This window comes from Emys orbicularis, chromosome 1, assembly GCF_028017835.1.
Source record: "Emys orbicularis isolate rEmyOrb1 chromosome 1, rEmyOrb1.hap1, whole genome shotgun sequence".
Taxonomy (NCBI): domain Eukaryota; kingdom Metazoa; phylum Chordata; order Testudines; family Emydidae; genus Emys; species Emys orbicularis.
This window is the reverse complement of record NC_088683.1, coordinates 187,763,761-187,785,871: the sequence shown is the minus strand read 5'-3', so window position 1 is coordinate 187,785,871 and position 22,111 is coordinate 187,763,761. Positions and strand designations below refer to the sequence as shown.

Genomic DNA, 22,111 nt, shown 5'->3' with positions numbered 1-22,111 from the left:
ACACCCGCCCCCTGACAGCCCCCCCGGGACTCCCAGCCCCTATCCAACTGCCCTCTGCTCCTCGTCCCCTGACCACCCGTCCCGGGTTGGATACAAGGTGGGATGGATAGGGGATCCCGGGACCCCCCGCCCCTAATTGCCCCCCGGGATCCCACCCCCTATCCAACCCCCCCATGCTCCCTGTCCCCTGACTGCCCTCCCGACCCCTATCCATATCCCTGCCCCCTGACAGGCCCCCCGGGACTCCCACTCCCAATCCTCCCTGTTCCCCATCCCCTGACTGCCCCCCCAGAACCTCCGCTCCATCCAACCACCCCCTCTTCCCTGACTGCCCCCCCCCAGTACCCCACACTCCCCACCCCCTTACTAGCAGCAGGAGCTCACAGCCACGACACCCGGCCAGAGCCAGCTGCACTCCCCACGCTGCCCAGCGGGAGCGGCGGGCCAGAATGCGGCCCACGCGGCAGCGTGGCTGCAGGGAAAGGGGGGAGAGCGGGGGAGGGGCCGGGGACTAGGCTCCCTGGCTGGGAGATCAGGGGCTTGGCAGGACAGTCCCGCGAGCTGGATGTGGCCCACGGGCCGTAGTTTGCCCACATCTGTTCTACAGCTTTATATACAAATGAGTAGCATCTTGTAGGTCAGTGCACTACTTTGCGTAGGACAGAAAAATCGATTAAACAAGTTTACATGAAAATCACATACACAAAGACTACTCCAGAATAATTATACCCACATCCTATGGTGTGGTTTGGTTAAAAATGTTATATTGGAATGAGTTTGGAAAAGCTGCCTTACTTATGAGTTGGAAAGCATTTTATTTATTATCGGCTAGCTATTTTTCAGAAAAAAATATTTGAACATGTTTCAGAGAGAAATATTTATTGGCACCGTATTTCACTTCCCTCCTCTGTAAAGGCACATATGCTTAGTGCCATGAATCCAATGACATAGGGTTCAGTGGCAGAGGAACACAATGTAATTTTAGAAAGCGAAAGAACATTTTCTATACCTAACAATGGCATGATTTGAAGATACAGTATCCTGGGATCTTCCTGGGTCTCGGACTTACGATTTCCTGCCCTGGACATCAGGTGAATGTAATTCTGGGAGAGAAGGACATATTTCTCATTCAGGTTGATTTTGAAAAATGCAGCTATCTGAAGTTGCTAGACATTTAGAATGCAGACCTTGGGAAGATGGATAAGTGGGCAGAATGCCGATATGGAAGTTAAAGTTGCATGCAAAATGCTATTAATCACATGGATAACACTAACACATGTAGGTTCTTGTGTTTGGTGTAGTGGTGATATCCCGCTGTAGCTCTAATTAGCAAATTTTTTTAGCTTATGGACATTTGTCCATATTTAAAAAAAATACACACTGTATATACAATATATTTTTCCAACCAAAGGGGATATAATCATAGCACGCTGCTGGTTCTGTACCATTGGTAGATAATATTTTCTAAGATTTAATCATGGGTAGCTATGGGAATTATTTTATACCAAGTATAATAAAAGTGTTTTGTAGTTAGTACAAGTTACCTTTCAATAAACAAGTCTGATTTGCTCTGTTATAGATTTATCTTAATATCTGTCTGTCTTTTTCTTTTTCACTCACTTTGAATAGGCATATTTTGCTGAGCACATCACTTCTGTACCATTGCTAACGTTTCCATATTTGGATTATATTCCCTTTGGGAGGCCCATAGACTCATCCCACACATTTGAAAGTCAATAGAAAGCCTGTGTAGATAGTGTCTCTTTGGTGAATCAAAACCCATAATATTGCTCAAAATATGAAGCTGAAATCTGGACTATGAAAACTAGATTTTTATCTAAATCCTGAGAACTGAAGTATCTGAGACATGCTTTGAATGTTTTTCTTTCTTAAGAGCAGTATTATCTCTACTTTACAATAATATTTTTCCTGTTAAGAGAACAAAGGGCCACATATTACTCTCCCATACCCATCAGACAGAAAATATGTCACCTTGTTTGAGTCTTCCCTTTGTGAGGTGAGGAGTTTGCGGCAGCATATATGGGGAAGTAAGTGTGGTCAGTGAAACCGATGGCTCCAGTGGATCATCTGTGAAAACTGATCAGAACTCATGTATGCTCATCCACTTTGTAGTAGGCCTCTGGGCCCTCTTTCTCCTCTAGGAGAATTACTTTTGTGAAGTAATTGAATCTGAGCACCCTGCCTGTGCCCCAACTCCCTGCCCTTCAGGGAGGAAAGCAGACACCAAGGGAGTTAGTGATGGTTTCCAGTAGCAGTAAGTCCTACATGGATTTCCACTGGGAATTCTGTGGTGTGCAGACGGACGTGTGCCATGTTCAGTGGCTCCTTTCTGACTCTTAACCCAGAATAACACCTCAAGCTCCCCAGAGTACTAGTGCACCTCTTGGGAGGGATCCTCAATTCTTTCCAAGGGCAAGTTTGGGAAGAATGTGGTAAAGGTGCACTACTCCTTCCATAGCCCTACGGAGGTTTCTATGCTGACTTGCTCCCCTCCATGCTATGTTGTGGAGAGGAACATGAGGCCCAATCTTTGAATATATGGAATTTTGAAAACATTGGGACAGAGAAGTGTTTCTCACAGTGCTGCATACTAGGGAGCCAATTCACCACGCACTAGATCCACGCACAGAAAGCCACTTCTCTGAGCAGAAGGGTGATTCAGTCACCTCTTCAGCACTAATCTAGCAGATCCTTCTCCAGGTGGTCATGGGATGCAGATGGGTAAGCTCAGAGTAAATGTGAACAGGATGGGGAATGAGTGGGTAGACCAGAGGCAAGACTAGAGGGATTCACATTTTGAGGCCACACACAGAAAAGACAATACAATTTCAGATTGCATAACTTTTTCCACATAGTGCCACGGAAATCCTTGAGGACCACTATTGCCAGGGAGCAGAGCCACATTGGTGTGGTGGGATGGAGCCTCCACACAGAGTACCCTGGCCTTACACAGAGCCACTGGAACCTACCTGGTTTTAGGTGGGGAAATCCATGTTTTCCTTCCCCACCCTCCTGCTGAAGGCATGATTTGGACTAATCTCTGCAAGATAATCCTTGTGGAGGTTTTCTCCCATGTTTTTTTTCATGTGAGAAGGGGCAATTTGACCTCACAACTTTATCCCATTTTCAGACATGAACAGCTGGAAAATGTGTACATTTGCTATAGTGGAATAGGCTTAAATAACAGGAAATTGCTATTTTTAGTATGGTTCCCTGGCTTCTCTCACTTTCTAACTCTAATGGTGTCAAACTGAAAAGGAAAGGAAATTGTAATACATATTGAAAAGGAGAGAAAATTTGAACAAGCATAATGAGTATAACATACACAGTTTAAAAACAAGCAAATGTACATATTCAGCTTCTGCAATATCATTTGCTTAGATTATATGAACTAGTTATGCTCTAGATTTGCAGGCACACTGGCACATCAAGACTATTATCATCTGAATATTTCAAAGCATGTGAATATGGCATCTCACCAATCACTCACTAGGTGCTAGGGAAAAAAATGTTTTCAACGACTATTTGGGCTAGATAGGAACATTTTCTAATTGCCTAAGTAATAGAACATGTGGTGTTTGTTTATGGCAGTGAATGTTTACTTGGTGTTTTTCAGAGTTCATAGGTTAATCTTATCTGCAGCATTGTTTTTGAAAGTGATACAAACTAAGACTATTTTAACCCAGTATATTAAACTTGTCAGTCCTCCTAATGAATTAATGATACAAGTGAGGCTCCTTATTAAAATAATCATTTTGTGTCTGTGGTTGGCCTGGCAGATATCAGCCCACCAGCACAAGGAGTGGATCACAGGCAAGTCCAGAAAGAGCTAGGAGACGTCATTGTACGGCTACATAATCCTGTTGTGCTGACACCCACTACAGTTCAAGTCACCTGGACAGTAAGACTTTTCTAATTGCTACCTTTCATTGACAGCTTTAATCTTGTTTACTTGTCCCTGCAATTCTTTCTCAGCCCTGAAAAACTCTAGTCTGACCTGAGTACAAGTGGCCAGATAAGCTAACATTGTACAGACAATGAACAATGTGCTAAAGGAATGGATTCTTTCTTTCTTTCACGCTTTCATTGTGTCTATCTGTCTTTGTTAAAGTCAATCAGGTTCAGAAGCTTCACATGTAGCACAAAGCATGTTAACTGACTGACAAAGAAGATCTTTTTAGCAGAATGTGTCTCAACCCATAATGCAAAAATGTGACTGATCCTTACACTATTCTTCAGTGTGTAAACTGAGTGTAATAAGCAAAATGAAGTATCAGAATTAAGGATAAATTGATATTTTCATAATCTCTCTCTACTTCAATCCATGGGGACCTCCCGCCACAATATCCCATTGCCTGGTGACCTTTACTTGCAATAATGATCTTCCTACAAGACACTTGTGGACAGATGTGCGTGCAGATAATGCATGGTCTAAGTATGTAATGGTATTTCATTCTATAGCACAAGCTCTAACTTCACCTGATGGATTATGGAAGGCCTGAATCTCTTTGACATTACCTACAACATCTCTGTTTAAGAGGTCAAACTATAGGGTTAGAGCTCCCGAGGACTAAGTTTATAGTGTGTAGCTTTCAAAATGCTACATTTCTTTTCCTGGCACTTCAGGGAAGGGATTTGTACCCATAGAAGCAGAGATTTTCTAAGGCACTACACACCACAAATGAGTGCTTCGTTCTTCAGGCAGTTACCCTGTGGAGGGAAATACCAGAGAGGGGAGAGTGGACTAAGCACCACAGCAGTGCACAGGGCTTGAATGATTATTTTATATATGCTACTGCAGGGATCCAGGCAATGGGCACAGTATTTTTTGTTTATACGTGCAGTCTCACTACAGCCAGCAGCTAATGAGTCATGTAGACTATAAAGGAGAAGAGGGGACTGAAGATGAGAAGTGTGTATATGTATGTGTGTGTTGGGGGGAGAGGGTGCGTGGTGAATTTTACAGCACGGATGTAAGGCTTGTTGCCTTTTCACTACAGAGCTTGGCTTGGTGGGGACTCAGACCTAGGTCCTACCAAATTCGCAGCCATGAAAAATGCATCACGGACCATGAAATATTGTCTCCCCCTGTGAAATCTGGTCTTTTGAGTGCTTTTACCCTGTACTATACAGATTTCACAGAGGAGACCAGCGTTTCTCAAACTGGGGGTCCTGATTCAAAAAGGGGTTGCAGGCGGGGGGGGGGGGGGGGTCAGAGGTGTGTGTGGCAAGGCTATTTTAGGAAGGTCGCGGTATTGCCACCCTTGCTTCTGCCCTGCCTTCAGAACTGGGTTGCTGGAGGGTGGTGGCTGTTGTCCGGCTGCCCAGTTCTGAAGGCAGCGTCAACGCCAGCAGCAGCACAGAAGTAAGGGTAGCAATACTGTAACCCCCTCTACAATAACCTTGCGACACCCCACTCCCCCCCCCCCCACAAATCCTTTTTGGATCAGAACCCCCACAATTATAACACTGAAATTTTGGATTTAAATAGCTGAAATCATGAAATTTACAATTTTTCAACTCCTGTGACCATGAAATTGACCAAAATGGACCGTGAATTTGGAAATTCTCTCCTGCCCTCTCTCTCTTCAGCCACTTCTGCTTACATGTGGTGATGGTTGGTCTCCAACTCAGAGCAGCAGCTCTTCTTAAATACAGTCTCTGTCTCCTTTTGCCACATGCTCAGCTGAAAAGCTCCAGCCCCTCCCTCAGTAAGGCACCGGTGCAGAAAACCCTTTGTTCCATGGGGGTAGGTCAGTAGTTAAGAATCATTCAAAGTTGATAGCCCCAGTTTGTAGTCCCCATGGCTTCTCTGTGACAGTCCTTCAGTGAAGCGTCAAGAGCCTTCCCTGGGCAGGATAGCTATCAGGAATGCATTTAAATAGGCTAGCCTTGGGCAAGGTTAGATGTGTTCATCAAATAATACAAAATGGAGGTCCTAGTAAAATAGGGCTTCAGAATACAAAATGGAGTGCACAGTTTGATCCAGACACACTCATTCTTTCCACCAGGAAGAGATTAAATAATGTGAACAAACTCTCACATTGGTGCCTACCCTGTTTTTCATAAGGAAAATATAAATTGTTATGGTTTATAATATCAGCTTTTTTTGCTAGATCCCTTGATGTGAAAAGCAGTGACCCTACACCATCTAACAAGCACACAATGCCCATCAGTGATACATTAGAATTGCCCTAAGGAAGGAAGAGATGGGGAGGGAGGGGGAAGTTAGCGCTGCTAATTAGAAAGTTTCTAGCAATCAGGACAAAATCATTTAATTAACCACAGTCTCTGGGATAGCAACCACACTATCCAGAGAGTAAAGCCAACTTATGTAGCATAAATATCCAGCATAGCTAGCATCCAAAAGGAGACAGATGCCAGAAGAATGATGTGACTCTTTCCCTTCTGGTAATTCCTGTTTGGAATTCAAAAGCTTTGCTAGATGACAGACCACCTAGATGCCTTTCTACCATTCTGATGGCTGGCAAACTGGCATCAGTCACTCCCCTTCTTTGGGTTCTGTTGTTACAGATTTTTAAAATGATTCTGAAATTGTCTCCTCTGTTCCAAATCAGGACTTGAAATTCCAGAAATATTTTCCAGAAATAATAACTGTGATTTGCAAACTTTATATATACACCTCTACCCCAATATAACGTGACCCGATATAACACAAATTCAGATATAACGTGGTAAGGGATAGCTCAGTGGCTTGAGCATTGGCCTGCTAAACCCAGGGTTGTGAGTTCACTCTTTGAGGGGGCCACTTAGGGATCTGGGGCAAAATCAGTACTTGGTCCTGCTAGTGAAGGCAGGGGGCTGGACTCGATGACCTTTTGGGGTCCCTTCCAGTTCAAGGAGATAGGATATCTCCATTATTTAAAAAAAATGTAAATTTTAAAGCAGCGCTCCAGAGGGGGGGGGGGGGGCTGCGCACTTCGGTGGATCAAAGCAAGTTCGATATAACGCGGTTTCACCTATAACGCGGTAAGATTTTTTGGCTCATGAGGACAGAGTTATATCAGGGTAGAGGTGTATGTATTGACTATAATATTGCATCCAAATATCTATGTCAAAAGAAGTCTGAAATTGCAAAATTAAGCCCTCAAAAGTTAAGTAATGGCAGTATTAAGGTTACCATTACAACTTACTTTTCCCCCGATACAGTCTTTAATTACATGGTCACATAGTATTTTTTCCACAGGACCCCTGCCTCATTCAGTGAACGGGTAGTTGTTCAATATTTCTTTTTATCTTCTTTATTCAAAGAATGCCCGCAGGCTTTATTTAATGCACACCATCCAAACCCTGTACCGAATACAAAATTATTAATTTCCTCCTGTGTGCTGCTATAGTGCTCTCACCATAGTATCTGAGTGCTTCACAAACATGAATTAATTTATTTTCACAACATGCCTGTGAGATTAGAAGGTATTGTTATCTCCATTATATACATGGGGAACTGAGACACAAAAGATATCAATGCCAGAATTATCAAGTGTCCACTAATTTTGGGTGCTGAACTTGAAACACCTGGTACCTGATTTTTCAGAGTATATATCATCTTTATACATTCAAAGTACAGCTCCAGTTGACTTCAATGTTAGTTGTGAGGGCTCAGCACTTCTACAAATCTGGCCCCATGTGTGGTTGTTTGGGCACCCAGAAATTGAGGAACATGCTGGTAGTGGCCAACTGTGAAAATTCTGGTAAGGTACCTCTCCAACATCACAAAGGAGCTCTGTGGCAGAGGCACGGATATAATCCAACCCCCCAGGGCAGCATTCAGCTTTCTTTAACCATGGGCAGGTCTTCACTACAGGGGGGGGTCGATTTAAGATACGCAAATTCAGCTACGCAAATAGCGTAGCTGAATTCGACGTATCGCAGCCGACTTACCCCGCTGTAAGGACGGCGGCAAAATCGACCTCCGCGGCTTCCCGTCGATGGCGCTTACTCCCACCTCCGCTGGTGGAGTAAGAGCATCGATTCGGGGATCGATTGTCGCGTCCCGACGAGACGCGGTAATTCGATCCCCGAGAGGTCGATTTCTACCCGCCGATTCAGGCGGGTAGTGTAGACCTAGCCCATGAGACCCTTCTTTATCTTCCTGCAATTCCTTGCCTCATTCATTACACACCTTCCACCTTCTACGTCAGATAAAGCAGGGGTCCTATAGACAACAGTTTCCTTCACTACAAAACCCTGAATCATCCTCAGAGCAGGTCCATCCTGTGCACTGAATGAGGCAGATGTCATGTGAAAAAAATAGTATGTGATCAAGTAATTAAAGACTGTACCATAATGCATACACATAAGGGGCCCAAATTAAGCTTGCGCAGGAGACAACCTTATTTCTGGTTTCTCCTGACTGTGGAGTGCTTGATTTTGGATGTAATCTATTAATTAGTTTTAAAACAAATGCAAACAAAATCTATCATATGGATCTCAATTTAGGGCATCACTAGGGTATCACCTTTACCTCCACAGCACAGACATCTACCATTTGAGCTAGGGGAATTACTAGTAGCATTAGAAAAGTCTCTTGTCCTATGTAGGTACCAGACTCTAGAGAGGAATGAGACACAAACTTGGTCAGTGTATTTCAAAGCTATTTGCTGACAGAAGAGGAATGCGGAGATTCAGGACTCCTGGGTTCAATTCCAGAGTCTGGAGGGGAGTGTGTTCTAACGATTATAGACCCTTCTGCCCTGTGCCTCCAGCCTATCTCTGTTCCTCTCTGCTTCCCCACTCTAGCTCCCTCTGCTCCGCCCTCCACTCTCTGCGCCTGTCTAGTAATCCCCAACCGTTCACTTCTGCTCCCCACTCCCTCTCCAATCAACCCTCTGATACCACCTCCTTCCACCCTTCCTCTTTACAACTATCTAGCCTCTCTTCCCTACTCCCAGCTTCTGCCCTCTTTCTCCTCTGCATCTATCACACGCTCCATGCCCTGATGACTGCCCCACTCTGCTCTGGCTCCTATCCACTCCCTCCTGGTTCCTGCCTCCCTCTCCCTCTTCTCCTATTTATCCCACCATCCTGGCTCCTACCCTTCATTCGCCTCTACTTCAGTCCCCCTTCCCCTCTACTTATGTATATACCCTCCAATCCGTCCCCTTCCTCTCTGCTCCAGTCAACCACTACTATATCCCCCAATGGCTCCTGCCCCCCTCCTCCTTTTATCCTCACCACTCTCTGTTTCCTGCACCCCTCTCTATCCATTTCAAACCCCTCCCCCCACAAACACTCTGTACACCTCTGCCTTCCTCCATCTCTTCCATACAGCCTGCAATAGAGAGAGAGAGACAGTCTCTCTGCTCTCCATTCCTGTGGCTAGTGCCACTGCAGCCCCTGCCAGACAGGAAGCCCAATTTCAGGGAAAGTCCTACTCTGCTCTGTAATTCTGGGTTATAGTATGCTCAGTTGACCTGTAAGAGTGGGCACCCATGGTCTTGTCAGCACCCAGGAGGTGGGAAAGGTTGTACAATGCTGAGTACAGTTGGCATCGTCAGAGAACTTAGCTGCCAATCTCTAACAAGTTTTACTGCCCATGTACAAGCTGAGATTTTTTTGAAGTCTTAAAATTTGGCCAAACTTGGGTGGGTCTTTTTGTTTTATTTTTTATGAGAACAGCGAAAGGCACTTCCCTAACATCAGGGTAACTCACCTCTCTGCCAAATGTTCAAATCCCTGCTTCATAAGAACGGCCATACTGGGGCAGACCAATTGTCCATCTGATTCACTATCCTTTCTTCCGACTGGCCAAAGCCAGGTGCTCCAGAGGGAATGACCAGAACAGGCAATCATCAAGTCGTCCACTCCCAGCTTCTGGCAATCAGAGATTAGGGACACCCAGAGTATGGATTGCATCCCTAACCATCTTGGCTAATAGCCATTGATGGACCTATGTTCCATGAATGTAACTAATTCTTGTTTGAACCCCATTACAGTTTTGGCCTTCACAACATCCCCTTGGCAATGAGTTCCACAGATTTACTGTGCATTGTGTGAAGAAGAGATTGGAAGTTCTCAAATAAGCATTTGTATGAATTTTTTAACATGAGCAAAGCACAGTATTTTTTTCCTAATCTCGTTCTTGGAAACAGCTGAACCATTTTAGCTGAAACTTTCCAAAAAATTCAATTTGAGTCAGACATTTGATATGGAGAAATTCATAGAGTATGGCAATATTATAAGCAATTGAAAACAGGATATTGTAGTGGATAGGTAACCTTGACAAAAGCTTACCAGCTCCACCTATAAAGCATCCAAAAGCATGGGCAGTTAAGTTCTGGAATAGGCTTCTAAGGGAGATTGTGGAATCCCCAGCTTTGGAGGTTTTTAAGAACAGGTTAGACAAACCCCTGTCAGGGATGTTCTGGGTATACTTGGTCCTGCCTCAGCTCAGGTGGATGGACTAGATAACTTCTCGAAGTCCTTTCTAGCCTTACATTTCTATGATTCTGTGGGACTTAAAGAAAAACTTGTACTGGAGCAAATTTGGAAATGAAAACTTTAAACAAAGGAATCAGTGTACCTGGGAAGTATTTTTGAGCTTTCTGCTAGGTTTTATTATTACAGATGGGTGAATAGGGAACATTATCTTTCCAATTTTTTTCTTTTGTTATTGTTTAAACTGTTTATTTCCTTTGGTTGTCAAAAAGAAAGTGAAATTACAGGGAATCTGCACGCACATCTTTAACATTTTGAGTCAGGGTTGTTATAAGAAAAAATCTTAGACCTGATCCCACTATGAGCTTCATGCAGATGAATCCCTCAGACCTCTAAAGTCTTCAATAGGGCTCTATATAGGCACTGAGGTCTGTCTATGCAGAGTTAACAGTAAAATAGGGGCCATATTAAGAAAATTTAGGACATGATGTGCCTAACTGAGGCTGTGAGGAGTCAGATTTATGTCTCTTCCTGTAAACATTTAAGTAACGGAGTTGTACTGGCACAAATATTTGCATAAAGCAAATCTTAAAGTCACAGGCACAAGTATTTGTGGAAACTGAATTTCACATTCCCATGTGTGACAAAGTTGGAATTTTCTGCAATACATTTATGAATGATAAGCATGGCAGTGACTTACTGGACTAGGCAGTGATGAGCTCCCAAAATCCTAATAACCAGTTCCCTACTGGCTCCTCGGCGGCACTTCGGTGGCGGGGGGGGGGGCCTTCACTCGCTCCGGTTTTTGGCGGCATTTCAGCAGCAGGTCCTTCACCCGGAGCGAGTGAAGAAACCCACCCCCCGCCGCCGAAGACCCGGTAGGGAAGTGGTCTCCAAACCTTTTTTGATCACGCACCCCATCAGTAAAAAAATTTTGAGCACGCACCCCCTGCTCCCAGCCGAACTGTTGAAGCAATAAATAAATAAATAAATAAATAGCCGCTCAGACTCCCGGCCGAACTGCCGGGGGGGGTGGGGAGCGGCACTGCTCTGGCGGCGCTCCTCCTGCTGCGCACCCTGAAGGATCCTCTTGCGCACCCCACTTTGGAGACCACTGCGGTAGGGAACCACGCGGTGAGGACAAGCCCCATGTGCCTGTCTCCCCCCTGCCATCCGACCCCAACCCACTTCCTGCCCCCGACTGCCCCCCTCAGAACCCGTAACCCATCAACCGCTCCTTGTCCCCTGACCACCCCCTCCCGAGACCCCCCACCCTAACTGCCCCCCAGAACCCCACCCCCTACCCAACTCGCCCCGCTCCCTGTCCCCCGACTGCCCCGACCCCATCCACCACCACCCTGACAGACCCCCGGAACTCCCACGCCTACCCAACCCTCCCCCGTCCCCTGACCGCCCCCCCCAGAACCTCCGCGCCCTCCAACCACTCCCTGCCCCTGATCCAACCCCTCCTCCCAGCCCCGGCCCCATTACCATGTTGCTCAAAGCAGCAGGAGCTGCAGAGCTGCCCAGAGCGCTGGTGCCGGCGGCGCGGTGCACTGGGGCTCTGCGAGAGGGAGGGGAAGCGGGGGAGGGGCCGGGGAAGGCGGGGGAGGGGCTGGGGGAGCCTCCCCAGCTGGGAACTCAGGCGGGCCGGACAGGACGGTCCCGCGGGCCGGATGTGGCCCACAGACCGGAGTTTGCCCACCTGCTGTCCCCTTTACAACCGTTCTACACCAGCTTATAAATTTAACAACCGGTGCGAACCGGCTCCAGCTCACCACTGGGACTAGGAATTACTACCATGTTGGTAAAAATGGTTAAAAAGCTGCCCTTGGATCAGAGCCGGAGCCACGAGGTATCTGTCTGGGGTATGGCTGGGTTGTTAAAGGACTGCCTGAAACTGGCCATATCAATTAACGATCAGGAAAGACAATTGGATCTCCAGTGGTCTGGACATTCACATCTAGCATTCAATAGCCAAGAGGAAGGAGATTTTTTCCCTCACCTCTCTGCAGGGAAGCCAAGCAAAGATCCCAAGTGGTAGAATGAAGGGGAAGGGCACCAGGTGGCTGTGTTAGGAGCTGAGATCAAAGAGATACAAGACACATGCATCTCTGGAACAAGAGAGAAAGGGACAGAGAGACAGGCAACCAAAATGAATTCCACAGCAGCTTTACTGGGTAGAGCCCTGATGTTGGCCAGTCTGAACTCGGTCTTCACATTTGCTTCTCTATACTAACCTAGGGGCTTCCCAGTGCTGTTTTCCAGTTGACTAATAAACCCTGCTCTGTTTTGGAAAAGTTGCCTGGTGTCACTGCAGATACTTGCTGAGGTGCATTGATCCCTGAAGAGGAAATAAAAGCTCCTGTTTGGAGACTATCTCAGTTGGACTCACTGGGCAGAAACAGGAGTGCTGCAGCACAGAGGCTAAGTCTCGGAGGTGCTGAGATTGTGTGGCCTACCCTTAAGGAAGAGTGGGACCCCTTTACATACTGAAGTGATTCCTCCAAAGGACTGTTTAAAATCTAGGAAGTAGCACAGATCCTGTGGATCCATGATACCATGTGTGTGAGAATTCACATCAGCCATGCTTGTGTAATGCCGACAGGCCATGGTTGTTGGTGGGCAAGATCAAACCTGGGACCTCTGAAGTTTAGTGCATGAGCCTCTACTCTACTGCATGAGCTAAAAGCCATATGCCTATTAGCTAAGGCTGTAGAGCAGATTCATTAATCTCTTTCTCTAAGTAGTCTCAGTGCTACTAGATGGGCCAGAGCACCACACCCAGGAGGTGTGTGGGTTACACTTTCGCACTCATATAATAAGAGAACGGAAACTATAGTATGTGACTTGTCTCACTAATCATAACTAGCCAGCACAGCACAAATAAATCATGATTAGAACACACGATTAAAAAATGGCAAGACATTGAATAATTTTGAATAACAAATATATTTGAGAAATGGTTGTCTGCTCGTGGATGTCCTGTGACAAGAAGAAGAGTCTACATGAGTCCAATAAACTTTTTGTTATGAATTATTTGCTCAGATCTAGTCACCACTGAAGGCATTTATGATACCTTCTTTTTAAAATGTTCTTTATTGGGGTTTGATGAAATGCCCAAGTGAGGATGTCATGTACTCCTTGTACATGGCAGGTTGCAAGGCTGCTACTAGCATGTCAGGCTTCTGCAGCAGATATGAACTGGCTACAGAGCTTCCATCATGTTGAGAGAGATACAAGAGATGTGTTCTCTATGAGATACATGAATGCACTGCTGCCTATAGCTGTTACCAGCTCAAGTGAGGTATGTTATAAGTGGTGTCACCTAGTGGCTGTACATTATAATATAGTCTGAGCATTCCATTACAGAGGATAAATTTCTAAATGTCAGGAAATGATGAGTAAACTCTGCTGTTTGAAAGAATTTGTCTATGTAGGTGAAACACAGGCTGGAAACACTATACAATTCTGAACAAGATCTCTGCTATTTTACTGGGTTAAGACCTATGTTGCTGATTCTTTTTATGTTTCCCTTCATTTTTCTTTGTAATGGTATCAGAGCTCAGCTGATCAATTGGAAAATGGATTTTCCATCCCACAAAAAAAAAAACGAGACTCCAAAAAAATGTTTCAACTCAAATTGGGACCAAAGGACCAATTTTTGATTTTATTTTTTTTAAACATATTTCTGCATTTTTGTTTTTTGTTTCAGGTCAATCAAACTCTTTCATTTTGATGAATTCAGAATGTTTTGTTTCAGTTTTGATCATTTGTAATGTACATTTTTAAAATTTAAAATGAAACAAAAAGTTGTTTCAAAACAAATAATTGAAACCATCTGTTCTAAAAATGGCAACGTGGGACTTTTTACCCTCTCCCCCCAGTGAAATGTTGTCAAAATTGATAGAGTTTCACAAAAAAATTGGCTTTCTCTTAATGGCATTTTCCAACAGAAAACTGTTTTGACCAAAAAAAAAAAAAAGTGCCAGTTCTAATGCGGCACTCTCCTGCTGTCACATCACTTCAAGAATACAGCTTAATTCCCCTGCCCTGGTCCACTCTGAGTTCTTACTCTTTCCCTTTCTCCTCTTCTGTTCCACAATATTGTTTTCCCTCTCAGCCAAGAACTCACCTGGTCCCTATAATGTCTTTTCTTCTCTCTCCAACCCCCGTGCCTTCCATGGAGTGTTAGAAAGTTGGTTTTGATGATACTAGAGAGGTGGATGAACCAGCTGACTGATTCTAATTCATCTCTCTGCCCCTCACTCCTCTGCTTTCAGTCACACACTGTGCACAGCGTAAGACACGGACTCACACAGAGCATGGGAGCTGGGAGGCAAGGAACTGAGCGAGGGAGACAGCTGGCTACCCATCCCGTAGTTATCCAAGTAAACCCCACGGATTTGAAAGGAGTGTCAGAGATAAGAAATTATGAGCAGCCCTTTAAATATTAGATATATCCCACTTCAAACTTCAGGAGTAGTTACTTTTGAGTGATTTCAGAACACACTAGGATCCTGCATCTAGCCCTTATGGATATTCTGGCCAGGTATGAATGCTGGTGAATTTCCAAGGTTATGGTGAGTTCTTACTGCTGAACTTGGCACAGACTGAGATGTACAGTAGCCGTGACCAAACTCACAAGTTATTCCGCCCAGATGGAGAATTGCTATTGGCATAATTATAAGTAGTATCTTATTCAGGATATTCTGGGAGGAGAATTTACATACAAAAAAGTGTTCTGCAACATGTCTTTAGACTGCGGCTTAGTGGGCTTGTCCCCAGGAAGCCATAGCAACAGGGTTTGCTAAGTGATGAATTTCTGTGTCATATTTTTAACACCTGAATAGCCTGATAGTATAATCTAATGGATTTAGAATCCATACAGCATTTGGTTGTGATGTGCATAGATCTGGAAAAGGCAGTTTCCTGGTCCATAGAAATGTATCTGTAACTAGTGCTAACAGTGCACAAAGTGTCACTAGTGTATTTAACTGGTCCTATTAGTAGGTAAAACAAACATGTTAGCTCAGTACAAAATCTATTGTTTATTGCCTACCCTGTGTAGGAAACTGATTGGTGTTACAGTTATTTCCTCTACTAAATAGTCATCATGACATCGAGATCAATTGTGCCTTTTAAGGCATCACATGATATTGGGGGCAGTGTAGAGCAGCAGCCCACCAGCAATTATTCTCTGGTACCAGGTTATATGCCCCTTGAAGGCATATGCACCCTCTTATTTGAAGGAAGAAAGGTGCCCTTAGTTCCACCTCCTCTCCAGCTTTTTTGGGTGGATAGCATTGCTATCTGTACTAGCTAGGAGTAGTCTGTGGCTGCATCCTGTGTAGGACAAGAGAAGGGACGCTTTTCCTTGTGTCCTCCCTGATATTCCTTGCATATGATTGTGGGGCCAGCCACAGTCTGGCCCAAATACATGACATTAACAATATGTCAGGGTGTTTCAGGTGGCAGTGCATAAGCACACACCACAAGTGAAATGATGACACTATAGATGGTGCTTTATTAGTTACACTATTGAGCGTGTTATAAAATGGTTAGCAAGGTCTTTTGTTCTAATATTTAGTAGTATAGTGAATGCTTGCAATACCTCACACTTCAGAATTGAAGATATTTAATGGCTAAAATCTGGTGATCTGAATTAATAGTTATAGTTTCATTGTATGCAGCTTTATGAGCCTTCATTATTAGATGTACTCTGTGTGGGTGCTTAGGTGTCACAAACACAAATATACACATATTTTATATACAGACTACTGATTTTCAGCGTAGCATTTTTTTAAATGTTCCCTTTTTGACAACTCTTTGTACCCATCAGTTCTTAAAGATTCAGCAAAAAAAAAAAAAAAAAAAAAAAGTCAGATTAAAAGTGACACTGTATTTTTCTGAAGTTTCGAGAGAAATCTAATTTTAAATTAGCTTTGGATTATTAAACAGCTCAGCCATATACTATAGTTTAGGTGAAAATGATTTATTATGAAGTATGCAAAGGAGTTAATACTGTATTTCGTAGTAAACGTGAGGTTCATAAAGTCTTTACGTCTGTAAAACATTTAATTAATGAAAGTCAAACATGGATAAAAACAATTTACCCTGATTTACAGACTCCCTTCATCTGGAAACAGCTGCTTAATGTTCTTCTTAAAAACACAGCTTGATTCTTTCAGTATTAACAAGCTATTATTGTGAGTTATGTCCCTCTTTCAGTGCATAAATTCACTTAAAGTGAATGTAGAAAAGTTTATAAAATGCAGGCTTAATGTTGTTGTAACATATGTTGCAAGGTTTTTAACAGTGACAATTTTGATTAAAGACATTTTTGCTTTGCTCTCGTAAATTAAGATTTCTTCTTGCTTGCTCTGTTTTTTAATGTTATAAGAACTGAAGAACTTAATGACTAGTAAGTGAGGGGTATAGTAAAGGTAGTGGAAGTCAGAAGATCTTGGTTTGTGCCTTCAGTCTTGGACCCACTTATTCTTGACATAGCCCAAACAAGCATAGCTCTAATTCTGGAAAATCTTTGATGAGTTAGCAAGCTGTCAAGAGGGTGAAGGAAATCGTTCTTGTCACAACTCAGCTATAAGACTAGAGTTAACAACCCAGTCAGCTATATGTCCAAACTGACACACAGAACGTGCTACTTGTATTATTTTCTTTGGCTGTTTGCTTGACAACTGCAGAAGTGAAAATCTTCTTTTAGCATGCAACATTTTGACTGTTAGAGATTAAAATACAAATTCGTGCAAATGTTACAGTACAGTATGGCATAATACCTCAGCGTTATTTGATATGATACCTTTTTTTCCAGATAAAAATGCTTGTGGTCACTTCAAGATAATACATTTTGAACTATCTTTCTTTCAATTACTGTAATGTTTATTGTTTTGAAAGACAGGGTAGAATTGTTATATTACTGTATACAACCCTGACCTTGAATTCTGTTTGCACGGCAACAAATTAAATACAAACAACAACAACATTCCATCCTCATCTGATGGCATGAGTGCTTTGTAACCTCAGAATGCAAATAGACTGGTTAGTCTAAGAACACAGGAAACAACACATTTTCTTGGTCATTGTTTTTCTGCATCTGTTTATGTTTATTTTGCTTTCCTGAATATCTCATGAAAGGACCAGCCGTAAGCCAAGTAATGGACTAACTAAAAGCATATAGTACATCTTCAAAGCTTTGTACTTTTCTGAAAATAAATTGTTTTTCCTTTCTTTCTCATATTTCAGCACATCAGTAGCCAAGTTAGTTTTAATTGTTTTACATGCAATACTCATTATGATAAATTGCTAGAAAATTATCTACTTATGATTTTTGTTATTTATTTTATGCTTTGAGATGTAGGTGGGTGTATCATAATATCTAATGGGATAAAGTAAAGGGAACAATGAGAGAGTTACACCACTTTAAAAAAATTAAGTGAAATGACAATAATCCACAAGAAGCTTTAATTTTAGATTTTGAGGAAGTCAATAACAGGCAGCTGACTAGTTTGCTGTTTGTCATAAACACATGAATATAGTAAGTAGCCTTTTTGGTTTCATTATTGGATTATGGATCATGTACTTTAAAATGTATATTAATGTGCCAATTCATACTATTTCCAGGTTGACCGCCAATCCCAGTTTATTCAGGGCTATCGAGTAATGTATCGCCAAACATCAGGCCTGTCTTCTCCAATGGCATGGCAGAATTTGGATGTGAAAGTCCCCACTGAGCGCAGTGCTGTCCTAGTCAACTTGAAAAAAGGGGTTTCTTATGAAATTAAAGTTCGACCCTATTTCAATGAATTCCAAGGAATGGATAGTGAATCAAAGTCTGCCCGTACTACTGAAGAAGGTTAGTATAATTGTCAAAAAAAAGCAACCGGCTTCCCCATCTTGTCTCAAAGGGGAAATCATTGTGTTCATTATGAAGACTGTGCAAATAATTTTGTTCTAATTAGTTTCCAAAATGTCTGTACATAATTCACTGAAGCTTTCCCTGTTTTGCATGAAAAACTGGCTTTAGGATTTCACCTAACAATCTATTTGGGTGGTATAATGCTATGGGGTCTGCATTGGCCAGTCCTATGCCTCTCTTCTCCAGAAGAAGAACAGGAGTACTTGTGACACCTTAGAGACTAACAAATTTACCTTTTGTCTCTTCAACGTGTGCAGCAAGCAATTTTGGGTTTCTGACACGTGTTCTGCAACAGCATTTCCTTTAAAGTACCCAGGCTGCTGGTGCAGCAGACCCAGTCCATGGTTTGCAAGTAGAGAAACCTTTTGCAGATGACTGAGTAATAATAGGCATTCTTTTCTGAATGGGAAATAACATAGATGGATGGCATGGCTAGGAAAGAGGATGGGTGAAGGATTCCCAATAATGCCTTTAATTAGTGTGCAAAAACACTAAGACTAGTCCAAGTAGCACACCATTCTTGAAGCAGCCCTCTATGGTGCTAAACACAATGAAACCAGTTGTCCGTTACTCAGTGTCAGGAAAATATCCTTAAAACACAGATCAGAACATGCATACGATACAGAAGTAGCAACCATCTTATAACACCGAAATGAAGAAACAACCCTCTGTACATCATGCAACATAGATGTATTGTTCTGCTTAGAAAGAGATGCTTTTAGAGTTGGCTGGAGTGTAAAGAGAGGAGAAATTAAGCTGGATTTGACATAAGTATTCTCTCCCCCCGCACACACACACACACACACAATTTTTTTAAAAAAATTATCTAATCATCCCTATTTCCATAGTATCTGAGCCACCATTGGCATCTCTTGGATGGTCTTGTGGCCAAACTACAAACCTGGAGTCAAGAGATCTGGGCTATCTTCCTGGCTCTGCCACAGACTTCTTTTGAAGCCTTAGGCAAGAAATGTAGGCCAAGACTTTCAAAATGGGCATCTATTTTATTAAAATCTTGACTGTAATCTTTCTGTGCCTGAGTTTTTTTATCATTCAGATATGGGTCTATGTGATCTCCATTACTCATAGGGTGTTGTGAGGAAGTTTATTCAATAATGATTGCAGCATGCTTTGAGATCTTGGAATGGAACATGTCATCATCATAGTTGTTGATGTTGTTGTTATTATTATTATTATACTTTTCACCTTCAAACATGTTATAATTACTTAATTAGACAACAGTTAAGTAACCAACCCTGGGATCAGTTTTGTGAGTTAGGTAGTTGCTGTCCCTGTTTTGCAGATGGAGAAACTGAGGGTCCTATGACTTGCTTGAGATCATACAGGGAGTCATTGACAAAGGCAAGTTAAGAAATTGGGAATGCCTGACTCCCATTGCTTCGATTAGATCATAAATCCAAAATTCTTCAGTAAAGATTAGCTTCACTGTAGTATGAACAAAGCTTGTTTTAAAAGTTTAAAAAAAGAAAATTGGAAAAAGCTTACTGAGTTGGAATTGCTTTGCTAGAATTTCACTGTAGGATTTTTCTCCCCCTCACTAGAGGATTTTATCCTTGTCCATTCTCAATTGAATTTTGTTGTTTATTTAGTTCATCTAAGTGTCTCCTGCTAAAGTTAAATTAAGACTCGCTAAAAAAGAGAAAAGGCTTTGTATCTATAGTCAATTTCTGTAAAGTACTTCAGGAGTGACATTTTCATTTGTAACCCTCACCTCCCAGCAGAACCTGTCAGGTAATTTCCTACTTTAAAGGCCACTTTTTCTTGTGGAATAACTTTCTACACAGTAAAGATTTTTAGAACTTTCCTTGCCTACAGATGTGTTAAAGTCACAGTCCATGTGTATATTAGTCTAACCTTCGGCCACTCTGTTGACTAGTGTCTTCTTCAGAAAAACAAATGGTTGCCACCTGTCAAATGTCAACCACTATAAAAGATTCCCCAAACCCCACAGTATTTAATTGCTTGTGTGATAGACTTTTTTTTCTATCAAAGCACCAAGAGGTAACATAAGCTTCCGTGAGAAAATTAGTGAGTGTATTTCAATGGCTATTTCCTTTGATTCTTCCAATTATCTTTGTAATTACCTTGCTGTTCATACTTTTGTAAAGATAGTCCCAAATAAATGTTTGGTGAATACGATTTACTTCTCATTCATACATAAAAGGAGTAGTATTTTTAAATGTATCACACTTGTTGCATTGACATCTGATTTTGTTTTGAAAATCAGACTTTTCAGACCTGACTTTTGAAAAAGTCAGTTATACTATCTTTAGAGAAACAATTTGGAAGAGTGCTGTGAATACTGTATATTTTTGCAGCATCAAAATATATAGCTTTGGCAAAGGCAATGTACTACCAGAAAGAAGTTTCAGCTTTTTTACTGGATTTAATTTGACATAGAATGTTACTTCTGAGGCCTACCTCCAAAAATCAATTTTACCACAGTTAGACTTTTCCTCTAGATCAGACATTTGTTACAATTCAGTATCCATTCATCTCCTACCTCTTTGGCCTTGTGAAAGTAACAAATGGAATTCTGTTTGGTTGTGTCTGGAAAAGATGAGCAGTGATTTGGGTTCTTTCATATCTGTAGCAAGAAGCTGAGCACTGGAATAATTGATCTGTCAAGAATCAGGCAAGGTGTTCTCCACAAGCCAGCATCAAGGGAAATGAGAAAACAGTTTTAAAAATGTTATTTTTCAGTGTGGTCTATTTAATAACTACAGCACAGTCAGACAAGTGGTTTAATTTATATCATGGTGCCAGCTGACAGCAATATTATTATAGAGAGAGAAGTCAGGACTGTCTATACACACACACACACACACACACGCGCGCAAAAGAGAGAACTGGACAAATAATAATGGATCATGTATTTGATAATTTTCAGGTTTTTTGTTCACAAATTATCCTAAAAGCTGAACATGATTTTTTTTTTCAAATTCATTCACTTATTTGAAATTCCTCAGGAAATAATTAATACTTGGTCTGTGTGTTGTTCATGATCTGTTCATTGCAAATGTATGGTATTCTAAACTTGAGCTCTCTTGTTTAGTGTTCATTGGACACTGTTTTCATAGTGTCCACTTTCTGTTTGGATTAGTCTGACTCAAGGCTTTTATTAATTTCAATTTCACTTTCCATTAATATTATTCTGTATCCTCTTAAAATTCCAGTAAATTAATTCACTATAATAGTCATAAAATATAAACTCAAAGAAGGAATTAATACAGTTGAACTGACTTTTTTTTTTAAATCAAAATGAATATTTTTCAAAAATATCTTGCAGTATTTGTTCAGTTCTCTATCTCTACATAGGTTTGTACAGTATGTATATGTGATGTAGTATCTTTCCATATGCATTGTGTATTTTTGTATATAAATGAATGTTATACACATTAAGGAGGGAAGTGAATGTATTTCAACAAAACAGTCCATTATATTTTAATGCAAAAGGATAAGCAGCTTAGTTTTAATCTCTGCCATTAAAATAATAATGCAGGTGCAAGGGTGTGGCTTTAAGTATAGAAGACAGTTCCAGTGTGGGAAGCCCTACCAGTTGGTGGTATTGGGAAGAGAGAAAGGAAATAGGTTCAGGAATGGAGACCCCAATGGAGGATGGTTATAGAGAGAGATGTCCTACAGGTTCATGCATTTATTATTAATTTTCTTTTAGAATCAGGTACGTTTATTTACATTTTTGTTGTTAAAGAGAGAATAGATTTTTTTTATATT

General features: G+C 42.0%; 1 protein-coding gene across 1 annotated transcript in view; it reads left to right on the top strand.

Annotated features, from left to right (window-relative positions):
* ROBO2 (roundabout guidance receptor 2) overlaps positions 1-22,111 on the top strand; it is a 587,768-nt gene that overhangs the window by 462,430 nt on the left and 103,227 nt on the right. Inside the window, exons 14-15 of the mRNA XM_065421111.1 lie at positions 3,801-3,922; positions 18,061-18,292. Coding sequence (XP_065277183.1) covers positions 3,801-3,922; positions 18,061-18,292 — 354 coding nt within the window. The remainder of the gene's footprint in view (positions 1-3,800; positions 3,923-18,060; positions 18,293-22,111) is intronic.